Source organism: Fulmarus glacialis, unplaced genomic scaffold, assembly GCF_000690835.1.
Source record: "Fulmarus glacialis isolate BGI_N327 unplaced genomic scaffold, ASM69083v1 scaffold6559, whole genome shotgun sequence".
Classification (NCBI taxonomy): Eukaryota; Metazoa; Chordata; class Aves; order Procellariiformes; family Procellariidae; genus Fulmarus; species Fulmarus glacialis.
The window spans coordinates 209563-222025 of record NW_009231350.1 but is presented as its reverse complement, the minus strand read 5'-3'; the positions used below and the strand labels follow the sequence as shown (position 1 = coordinate 222025).

At 43.5% G+C, this 12463-nt stretch overlaps 1 protein-coding gene across 1 annotated transcript in view; it reads right to left on the bottom strand.

Moving 5' to 3' along the window:
* LOC104081695 (CUB and sushi domain-containing protein 2-like) overlaps positions 1–12463 on the bottom strand; it is a 306834-nt gene that overhangs the window by 86281 nt on the left and 208090 nt on the right. The window contains 5 exon segments of the mRNA XM_009584534.1: positions 637–828; positions 2722–2924; positions 8819–8945; positions 10301–10492; positions 10875–11031. Coding sequence (XP_009582829.1) covers positions 637–828; positions 2722–2924; positions 8819–8945; positions 10301–10492; positions 10875–11031 — 871 coding nt within the window.

Genomic DNA, 12463 nt, shown 5'->3' with positions numbered 1-12463 from the left:
CAGGGAGCATAAATCCCATGCATGCTGTGGAAGTTTCCTCGCTGGCAGTAAATCAGATGTTAGAAATGGAATTAACTGATTTTTCTTGCTTGAGATAACAGTACATAAACAGGAATGAAGGTTACAGAATAAGTAATTTGTGGCTAGCATTTAATTGGCCAGCAAATTTGATGTTCATTGCTCTTATGTGCTTAGCATGACTATTTTTAGGTGTTCTGGACATATTAAAAAGAATCACTTTTATAAGCTTCTTTTATTACTTTATGAGCTCAAAGAAAATGTCAGATAGTTCTCTCTCATGACAATTTGCCGTCTCCTCATGCAGAAATTATTCACCCGTGACCCTCTCTACCAACCTGAGTTTTAAAGAAGCCTTTAATTTTGACTTGTCAGGTTAAATATCATCACTTACATGGCAGTATGTCCTATGAGCTTCCAGCATGAACTAGCTTCTCACTGTCCCAGACACTCTGGGGATAAACCTAAAAAGTAGTTCTGAGACAGCTACCTCAGACATATATACCTTGTCATACACCTCTTCAAACCAGGTGGGACTCACCCCCTTCAGATACAGAAGTCTTGCAATGAAACAGTGCAGGGAACCCGTGCAATGGGAGGAGGGATGTGTGTTCATACCTATGCAAGAGGGAGGGTCTGGTTGCCAGAAAAATCTGTTCTCAATCTGCACACAAGTGATTTTGGCCTCCCCTTGCAGAGCGTATCCTGGATTACACTGGAAGACGATGGAGTCACCTGCCTCTTTGCTGTCACCACTCCGGCTCCCGTTCTGGGGAATTCCTGGGTCATTGCAGGAAGTGGCAGTAGAAACTGAAGAGTATTAAAAATATATATTTAATATATATATTTATACTTAATACAGGCTTACAGCACCAGCTGTACTTAGACTCTATCCTTAAACAGATATCCAAGCGGTGACTTCATTCTTCATCTCTCCTCCTTCAGTATCCCTTAAAGTTGCCACATACACAAAAACTGGCTTTTACTTCACACTGAGCATCTGCCACTCCAGCTAGTAAAGGCTCTGGGGAACGGCAAGTTCAAGTGCACTACACAGAGTGCAAGTTTGATGTGTAATTGTGCACATGCATGTTTACTTAATAAGTCCAGACATCCACTGATCTGACATGGCATTTTTATAGAATTCTGTGTCAGACACATACTGCAAAATAAACTAATCCGCTAGCACTTTTCACTTCCCCTGAGTGGCAGAGCAATTTAGCCTTTAGCCCTGTGAAGCATCAAGCCTGACCTTTTAGAAATGCATGTGTTTCCCTCCCAGTCTCGCTGCTGTGTCCCTTTGAGGTACAAGATGACGCCCTCAGCTTCTTCTCAGCTGGGGGCAGGCAGCACAGCTTCACTTCCGACTGAGCTCACAGTCTGTCATCACTACAACAGCTTAACAGTATGGAAAGTCCTGAAGTAATACAAGGTTTTTCGCAAGCTTATATAGATCGTTAAAGTTCACAAGATCCAAAACTGTCTACTCCTGAGCTTAGGTCTGACTACTTCGTCACACCTTGTGAACAAAGGCTTTGAGCAGAAGCATTCAATAAAGACCAGCTCCATATCAGGCAGCAGAGCAGAGCTTATTTCCTGCTAAGTTGATGAGAGTCTATTACACCTAGCCAGTTTAGAGAAAGCTCTTCTTAAAAGAGCCAGAGGAAATCCCTCTCTTTCTGTGCAACTGAAGATAAGCAAGTTAGCAGCCCAGTCTGGTCCTTCCTGGCAGGCTGAGACACAAGCCTGGCAAAGAAAGAAGACAGCAGAGCTGTGCTGGGTGACACAAAACTCTCCCTCTGTCTTGGTCATCGCAGAAGGTCTTGTACCCAGCATAAAATCTCCTCAAAGAGCTGGCCTGCTCTCTCGGCCTTGCAAGGCACCCTGAACAGAAAGCTATGGGCAAAGATTTGGGAGAGACAGAATGAGCTCTGACGCTTAGATGTGTCCGAGTCCCAGGAAGGCTGTACCATCATTCACCCAACAGCCTCCCTGTTTACAACCGTCTCCAAAATAGGCATCTGCTGGTTGGTTACTGGACATGTCAGTGAAGGCCTGCACCCTGGAAACCTGTGTGTGAATGTCGAAATGTATTACCCTAATATAATTAAAATGAATGTGTTTGCAAGGCCAAGTCTTAGGTAACGGCTGCCAGGACTTAGGCAGTGACAGATTGCAGTGGCATTACACATAGTGCTGCCGCTAGCAATGACATCCCTACAGCCGATGGAGCTTTTTGTGATCTGCATCTCAGGGGATCCAATTTGAGGGATTTTAAATAGACTTGGTTTTCAGAAACCACTGACCAACTGCTCTCAGAATGCCTGGGGGAAGTTGCCTGCATAGCGGTGTCTCTAGGAGACCTGTGGGAATGTGGTGGAAAATATCTGTAATGCCTTCTTGTGTATTCCACAACGTACTGCTCTACATCTTGCTGCCAAGTTCACCACTGTGAAGGTGACTGTAGCAGAGGGGAGCACAGAATTCACCTGCACTGCAAGGACAAAATACAAGAGTTTTTCTCCATTTGCAGAGACTGCACCCAAATGCAGCAGAGCACAAATGGCTGGAAGACCGCACAGTTCCTGCTATCGCGTTCAATACAGTGTCATTTGCTCACTATCAGTAGTTTGTAGATAGATCTTAATCACTTATCAGCAAAGCCAGGTTTGGACAATGCTGAGGAAACAATGTAAAGCCTACCTGAAAACTGAACAGCAAAGCCCTGCTTGCTTGTGAAGAAATCAGTGTTGAACTGAAGGATGACAGAGTTGAAAGTACTGTGGACATCGCCAGGTAAGCCGGACCCGCTCATCTCCTTTAGGAGGATCCCATTCTCCACTGGACCATCCCAAATCCTCAGCACATCGTGGAACTCCTCGGTGTGGAAAACCATAAAATGGAGCCTGTGTGGCAAAACGAACTGGAAGTCAGACCACAAACTGAGCTCTGCCTTTTTTCCTGAACGGATCAGAAATGTGATTGGTACCAACCTAAGGTAGCTTGGCCCACAAGGAATGTGTTCTCTCCTGTTACCTGCTTGGACAAAGTACTTTAGCCCTCTACCAAACATCGTCTGTCTAGAAAACCCATCTCTCAGTCGCATGCCTCCCTAATAATAAACAAAAACCAACTGAGTCATGGATACTAGTGTTTTCTGAAAAGTTGGGTCTTTGCTGGTGTCCTCTCCTGAGTGAGTGAAATTACTAATCTCTCCTACAAATCTTGAGGAACAAGGTAAAGGTCCAAAAGCCCATCATGGGCAGTGGAAATGTCCCTAGCCAGAATACCACAGTTGGTTTTACACCAAAGGTGCTCTGACATTGCAACGAGTAGCTGTCACACAGACAAAAGGCTCAGTCAAGGACATATAGGAAACCTGCAGCAGAGAGGTACAGGGGCTGTGCAGGAGAGGATGGGGGTTTGTCCGTAGTTTCACTGAGCTCTATCACAGATAAACACAGAAGTATTGAGAAACTTATTCTTAAAAAGAGAATTAGCAGAAAATGTGCTGGGGTCCCTTCAGACAATTTACATATATTCATCTAATTCACACGTTGTCCCTACGCTGCACACAGCAACAACCTTGGCTGTCCTTTTGCTTGTTCTGGTGTCCTGCAAGGAACAGCTTATTGTCAAGAGCCAGCATCTACTGATAAAATGCATTGATTTTTGTTACCTGCACTCAGATCAAAGAATTTGCTCCTGGCACCAAGCTAATCTTGTGTATCAGGGGGAAAAAAAGGAAAGGAAACAACCAACACTACTCTTAATTAAAACTGCATCATGCTGGAAAAGAAACCCTTACGAGGGTATTAACTGCCTGGAGATTAATAAAAAGGGGCAGAAAAGGGTGTGCGGGAGGGTGGTGAACAGGTGGGTGCAAATTCTGAATGCTGGATTGCAGCACCTCTGAGGATTTTGACATGTTTTACAAAGTTCTGGATATTGCAAAACTGTATCTAGATCAGCTAACAGAGTAACTTCAGCAAGAAGTAAAAAGTGAGGCAGCATGAGCCAGCTCTCCAAAATCCACAATAGGAAGGGAAGGGAAAGAAAACAGAAATTAAGAAACTGGCAGCTGGCAATGAAATTACACTGTGCACTTAACGAGGTGTTTATTACGATGCTCTGAATGCAGATTTCATTTCCTTACTCTGTGTGTTTTATAGTTTTGTCTGCCCTCGAGAGAGGGCTGCAAGGCCTTCAGCATACACAGCAAACGCTCCTTAGTCCTGTACTGCCTGCAGCAGTACTCCTCGGAGCTCTTGTCTTCTGCTTTTAAACTAAAACAGGGCTATGTCTGTTTGGTACTTCCACAGAAAATTCCCCAGGGAAAGCCCAAGACACTGGCAGGAGTCATCATGGTGAGGAAATTCACTCCAGAGCCTGCACCAGCGATGGACCTAAGGGGATGGGAGAAGGTCAGAAGTTCCCTTCATGCCCAGGAGAGGCCTGGTGGCACTCTGGGACAGGGCAAACTTGGTCCCAACATCAACCCCTGGTGGGATGCTCCCCTCTTCCATCTCTGGGCTGGGGGGATATCACACGGCACTGCTCCCCATCAAACCAACCCCTGTTGTGGAAGGATGCAAAACAGATGAATCCAGCCTTTGCAAAGAGCTTTGGGATCTTCTAAGATCAGAAGCAACATCTAAGCATAAGATACTGTCATTATTATTGTTCCACCAAAGGGACTTATCAATTAAAGGCTGCGATACATCAGGGTTCAGTCCCTTTCACTCCTGCCCTTAAAACGCCAACTGAAGAGAAGGCATTTAATTGCCTCTGTTTTTCATTGCCACATTATCACTGGGGGAAATACCATCTGACACAAGGAAATCAGGCTAACACAGGGTAACTCGAGGCACGCCAGTTTGAAATGGGGACAGAAATCTATAAACTGTACTGAGAAAAATCTGCAAAAAATCAAACAATCAGGTACTGTGCTTAAAACCCTGACAGCCCATGGAGGAAAACAAGGAAGCATTCGTTTGGCTGCTTTCCCATTTATGCAGGGCAAACATAAATAAATCAGGTAGAACCATAAAAGGGAAAAAAAACCCCAAAACACTGCAATGTACTCAGCAACAAAATGATGTCCACAGAATCCAACAGAAACCAAAAGAGCTGAATCATAAATCTACCTAGCAGAGACCTTGAGCAAAGCGAAAAAAAGCTAGACTCAAGGAAAATAAGAATGGATCATAGCAGAGCTGTTCTCCACAGGTGCACTGGCCTGATTACGTTTGCTCTCAGGCTAACCGGTTCTAGTTAGCCAAAACTGCCAGAGAAAACTCATTGCTGAAGACCTCAGAAACAGGGAGATGCTGGCAGAGACTGACCTGGGGCAGGGAGACACCCTGGAACTGCCACTGCCTGGGAGAGCTCACCACCGGCTCCCCGTGGGACCAAGGCTGCCTACAGCAACTCACCTCCCTCCTTTATTTTTAAGAAACAACTTGCAGGCAAGGCTTCACCACGAGGAGAAAGCCTTAGCCTGATAACCAGATGACACAGTGGCAAGGCACAGATTGTCCAGCACCAGTTGGTTCAGGAGTCTGTTGGGATAGCCGATTTTATTAAAAAAACTGGTGTGCTCTGGAGCAAATCAATCTATTCAATAGGCACAGCTGTAACCAAACAGCATGATTTTTCTATCAGCCTGATTCTATTCCCAGCAGGGCTTAATTTAAGACAAGACAGAGACACTGGTTTAGCAGACAACGGAAAGGAAGAGTGTTTTATTCTTGCAGTCTGACAATCCCAATTACATGCATAAAAATGCAGCAAAAAGCAAATTAGGAATTGTGGCTATATATATATATATATGTGATAGAGGGAAAGTTCTCCCAGCTTAGCAAGGAGCAGAGAGGAGGAGAGACCAGCTCTGTACTGACAATCTGCATAATCTTTGCTGAGCCATTTAGCCCCAGCTCTTCAGCAAGCACCCCACATCTCGACTGACCCACCTGGGGCTCTTTCTGCTAACGTTTCCCATCCAAGCTCTGGCCGCCCCAACTTGGCTCTGCTGTGCAAGAGGCAGGGCTCCCATCCGGAGCTGGCTTCAGCAGCTGAACGCAGCTTGACACACTGGCAATGCCCACATAGCTTGCACCAAAGCCACAGGTCTTTCACACTAACAGCAGTTTGCAGGGCTGCCCGCTGTCTCCCTCTAGCCCGGACAGGGTTCCCAAACTTAAAAGCTGTTAAATGTTAAGTCCCTAGAAATCTCCAAGGAAGCAAACTGTAACAGCCCAATATTCTCACTCATATTTCTAGATGAGACTGTGAAAAATGGAACCTGTCAAATACAGCACCATCCATTAAACTAGGATTAGCAATATCATTAAACTCTCTTATGACACCGAGATCACTGCTATATAATAGAACGCCACTGCCACTTCTAACTGTGTATTCACTGCTCTCAGCTGTGCAAGCAGTACTCGAAGGCAAGTTTCATTCATTTTCCAGTACACCCTCCCACTTCTTTCTCTCCCCAGAGTCTCACAGATAAGCCAAGTCATTTTAGTTGTAATTTTATGTGCGTGTGCATGTGTGTTTGCACATGCACAAAATGAATCTTCTCTCAAAGTGCAACCCTTCAACTTTCATGGCAATGGTGTACAGACTAATTTTTCTAGCTTTCTCTCCTTCCTCTCGTCCTGTGCAGATACAGCTTTATTCAAAAAGCTTTGGTGATTAATTTTAATGTAAGTTATAAATTAGAGCTTTATACAATTGTATCATGTGTGAAGAGGATTATTTTTCCAATGGATTACCATAAAAATGAGGTTGCTGAAAATGTGCTCTCAACTACCCAGAGATCATCTGTTCTGTTTGAGCTGCCAAATAAAGGAACAGAAGAAGGGAGCTTTCATCTCTGATGAAAGGAAGAGTCACAAGGTATATTACCGTACTATTGCCTGGCATCATTTCATTTCAGCCTTGGCCCCTTCCAAGCCTCTGGCTGATCCTGCAAACGCAAGCCTATAGCTCTGCTCGTTTGAGTAGTCTTACAAAAGCAGATATGGATTACATGTGTGAGTAAAGTTCACTTGCTGAAGCAGTCTCTGGATGAGGGTTCTCTTACACTTTGGGGGGCGGGGAGAAGAAGGGCTCTCATGTCTACTTTGTCCTATAAAAAAAATCTTTGGATTCTTCAGAATCTGTTACAGAAGAATGAAAAAAAGAGACTTCAGCTGGAAGCTGTACAGCAATTAAGCTGCATTGGCTATGCTCCTTCTCCTGTGTTCATACCAGAAACCATCCATTATTGAACCACACTGAAGAGCAGAGCTAATGGAGGGAATTTCTGCATTAAGTAAAAATTAAAATACTGGACCAGATCTATCTCCAGCATAAATCCATTGACTAAAAGCACCATAGAGCTCAACACAATTAACAGTCTCCGCTGAAGAGATGATGAGTGCTGATGCAGCAAGGAAGCTACGGTGAAGATAAAAGGGCACTGACAATGAAGGAGTGCAGGATGGCACAGCAACAGGTCTTGGGTCAGCACAGAAATGGGGCTGACACACCAGCTAACAAGCACTAGAAGTTATGATGAGAGCTCGTGGGAGAAGAGGATTATTGTTGAATAGACCTTATAATCTACATTTCTCCCCTTCAAGTCCCTTCACTTAGCAAAAACCTTACTTGCCAATATACTTCAGTTTTCTGTCGAAGATGGCTTTAGCTGGACTGAAATATGTAGGTACACATAGAGCAGTACCGAAATGGCTTGCTAGGGCTTGGGTAAACTTCAGCATGGGAGCAGTGGTTAAGCAGCAGGGATCACAGATGAAATATCACAGAGCAGGAAACTGCCTGGATTCTGCTGGTGACTGCACTAACTTAATGAGCCAAATGTTCTCAATACCATGCTTACCTAACTGCCAAATTCACATAACTTATAAACAAATTACATTTCAAACTGCCATCTTCCAACAGGAAAGTGGCAACAGAACAATAAGAGAAGTCAGAGGAGCAGGAGGAGAAAACAGTCTTGGGTCTCCGTACAGACCAGATGTTTAGAAACCATCTTGAGTCTTTTCCATTGGGAGGACAATTACATTTTATGTGTTCTATTTATTATTAAAACAATAAAACAATGCAATTGGAAGATGAAGCCTAAGTGCTGTGGTCTCAGTTTTCCAGCTGTCCACTCACATCTGGGGATGGTCACACCTGACCGTTCATTCTCACAAACATAATGTGACAGAGCTCATCCCTTCCGGCGTTAATTTACTCGGGCAGCATGAATGGGAAATGAACCAAACCTGTAATTGCCTTCCATTTATCCTTTCCTGGGATGTGATCTTCCAAGCAATTTTATATATACGTCCTCATTTTAGGATTATGTCACTTGGACACATGTTAAACTTTGTTGGCAAATTCAACACTAATCTGGTGGAAAAATGTTTGTTTCTGAAGACACCCCATTAAGGAAAGGGGTGAAAAGCACTTACACTGTATACGCCTGTAAAAGCTCTTAGATGTCATTTTAATACAGTAATACCACAGGCAGCAATAGCAAATAATCCGGCTTCACCACCCACGGCACAATAGCTGTTACTGGCACAGGTCTTACAGGGCTAAAAAGCTCAAGAGAAAGGAGAAGTGACGCCGCTTGTGTCCAACCTGGCAAGGAGATAAACCAGCCTTTCTTCCTTCATTTGGGACTCTCAAAGTGACAGGGCATTCTCTCTACTTGCCTTATATAATTATTGATCTATTTCTGGAAAAATAAGCTGTACATGGAAAGAAAAACAAGCTACAATAACCCGGCCCAACTCACCCTATCGTGCAACCAGCTTCTGCCTCTATGGTCCAAATACAATTCAGATTATGATCATAAGGTGTTGGGTAGCCAGGAGACAGTATCCGTCCTGACGACTCTCCTTTGATAGTACCCCCACACTCAGCTGAAAGAAACATATGGGTTAGTAAGAAGATTCATGACATAATTACGGTTCTTACTTGGCAACACTGCAAATCTCATCCTACAAATACAACAAGGAGTATTTCTTGCCATTTAAAGAGATTCTTAAAGCCTACAAAACAAAGATAAAGAGAGTAATTTAATTCAGCTAAAAGACTGAGTTATCAGAGTAACTCTGCACTTCTGTGCACATTCCTAACACCTGACATGCTGTGAAAGCTTCTCTCCACCTTTTTGACTTTGTAGTGAATAAAGGCAGAGCCTGCCAGCATCCTGCTTTACCTGATTCACCCACGTGGGGTGAAAGAGCTCAATTCTTCTGCCTGTATCTGCAAAAAGTCTTAATGATTCATCAGTGTGATAAAATGAAGAAGCCAACGTACGTATGTATCTGCTAAATGAACCTCAAAAGAACATGAGGATTTTGAATACATTTTTATAATGTACCCGTTAAAATTCTGTAAGTTTCCACGTGCTCACACAGACACGACCATTCACATGTAATATACATATAGCAAATAGAGTAAAAGTTAAGAAGATGCATAAATCACAGAAATTTGTCTTTTTACCTCAATAATCAAGGCTAAAATTCAGCAGAGAGTTACCGCATAAAGAATGGTCCTAACTCATGGGAGAATACAGAGTGCCAATGTCTGAGCACATCACTTATAACGATGAAAGCAGGCTTGTTTGTTGAGATCTCTGAGGACTAGGTCTGAAAGAACTTTGCCATGTCCTAGAGACACTAGCTAATTATGAAGTTGTCAAGTAACAGACCAACAGCACTTCATTTAGATACACAAAACTTAATATCAGAATTTTCTAAGCAAGAAGATAGCCTTCTGGAGAGCTACAGGTAAAAGGGAACTCAGGACTTAGCGACGAAAAGACTGAGGGAATTAAAACATCTGAGGATCTGGAATCATATGTCATATAGCTCTCAAATAAACATGACTTTGAACTGTCAAATGCCTGGACACACGCTGATGTCTGCCATTATCAGAAAGTGCCACTCTGTTTAACACATTCAAGTGAAAGGACAAGGACTGGGAAAGCAGTAGTCTCGTGCAGTGAAGCAAGAAACCTTGTCAAGTCTGTGCTCAGAGCACCGTGTTTCCCGTTAAGACTGCTTGTAGAAGTTGTGAAGAGATCAGTGCTCTCAATCTAAAGGTGCCTTACGTAGTATCCTTATCACGGTCTTTATTAATGTAGACGAGTGCAATCAGTATCAGAGTTAACCTCATACGTATTAGCAAAGGAGGAAGAAAGGGCGTTCAGCGTGATGCCCACAAGCAAAGTCCTTGTTAGAGGATGTTTTGAAAGCAAGGGTTGTCTCACCTACACAGGTTGGCAGGGGTTGATCCCAAGCTCTCCGCTCCCCTGTCAGGCAGACCAGCACCCTGCTGCCTCGTAGAGTATAGCCAGGGTCACAGCTAAAGGATACAGAGCTGCCAGCAAAGTGTCCCTCATCATGGACTTTGTAGCCAAACTGTGGGATGCCAGGGTCCTCGCATTTAATGAGTTCAAAACCTGGAGCAGGAGAAACAGCATCCATTTTCATCAGATATTTAACAGCCAGGAGATGTTAACACAGGATCATATTAATATTTTCTTCTTAAAAATCATTTGCTGGAGAGAAAGACCACCATATTGAAAATTAATATTTATCTAATTAATATTTGAATGAGATCCCAGAAATCTGGTATCTCAGCTTCAATCCAAAGTTTCTGCCACTGCCTCATTCACAACAGAAAAGGTTTGCCGGCATAATCATCTCCCCGACTCCAATTCCACTTTAGACCACAAGATCTTTATGGAAAGGACCGTTTCCTCTAGTCATGCAACTGTAACACAAAAATACACCATTACACCTCAGATTCCCACCTCACAAGCATATGGACCTAAGACTTACTAGAAAACTGCAGCTCAAAGCCTTTACTCGTGTTCTCGCTGTTGGTGATAAACTCAAGCCACATGCTGCTGGAAGTGCTGTTTATGCTGGTGCCGAGCATTTCAGAGCGGCTAAAGGAGCCCAGCAGGCGAGCAGAGCTATTGCTGCCATCGTAGACCTGGGAGGGACAAGAAACACATACTGGAAAACATATTTTGTTTGCTACTTCAGGGACCAAATCGTCCACGAGCGCGTACAGGGACAGTTCCTTTGAAGCCAGTGAAATTATCCCAACTAAGAGTCTGACTTGACGAGACTTCACGATGCTGCTCATCCGAGGAGCAGGATTCAAACCCTGGAGGATCCGCATCCTTCTCCTTACACCTGAGCTTATTCTGTACTCAGGGCTGTGTTTTCTGAACTAAGCTCTCTTTCCAAAGATGCAGCACAGCTACTGGGAAAACATTTTCTTCCTACAGTGACTCACAGATGTGCCTTGACCCCGCTATTATTTAAGAAAAACATGAATGTTTTTTCTTCTTTCTTTTAGATAGCATGACTCTCTATGAGGATAAAGAACAACTTCTCACTAGTGGAGATTGATAGTAACTTTCCTCAGGAGCAGATGAGAAGTTGATGACAAACCTGTTGAGAGAACATAATTTCTTTCACACCAAGTATATTCTTTGCATTAGCTGCAAATCTCTCTCTCTTTCCAGTCATTTGTGAGCTGAAAATATGTGGATTACACCTATCTTGCAGTGCAGAAGTATGGCACTTAAATAAGGACAGAGTTCTCTGGGAAGAGAGCTTAGCACAGCAGCACACATCTTGTAATATTAATGCCTCCTACAAAACCATTTCTTTGTGGTTAATAGAAACTCAGCCTGGATTTGTCTCCTTCTATATAGAGTCCCGAAACTTGTAAATGCAGATTAATCTAACGCTGAGTATGGAATGCTGAAGAGCTTGAGTCTGGAGTTCTGCATTTAAATAAACCCCTTTTTGGGACAAATCAGCCTTGATTCTTAAAAAAACACAAAAATGATGCTAAGAACCTCACACTTCCTCACACGTTAACAGTTTCCCCTGTACAACTATGCTGATAAGAACTGAAGTTTAGCTACAAAAAAAGAACCCCTGGCATTCCAACAAATCTCTAAATCTCAGGGAAGACTTCACAGCAGAAGGTGCACCGATATCTAAAGATATCTACATTCTTAATGGATACAGAATTTGTTTACGCATCCATCTGCAGACTGAATCCTCAAATAACCAGCTAGGCTGAAGTGCAAAGGACATTCACTATTGCCTTAGTGCTGCTGCCAGAGACTGCTAAGAGCTGATGAAGTTCAGAGGTGCTGATTCCCTAAAATTACACAGTATATTTTTAAGCACAGCAGTGACACATGCTGATCAGACAGTGTCCCTGGGCTAGAAGATATTGTCACAGACGCATCACGTCTTGTGTCATGCTCTAACCTTAGAGGGGATACACACAGACAATATTCTAGCCCAGCTGCCCTGCCTGAAGTTCAGTCTGGTCCGTGGGAATTTTGCTGCTCTCCAAAACAGCCGTGCCAGTCACTTAACGACACAGCAGTGACTAT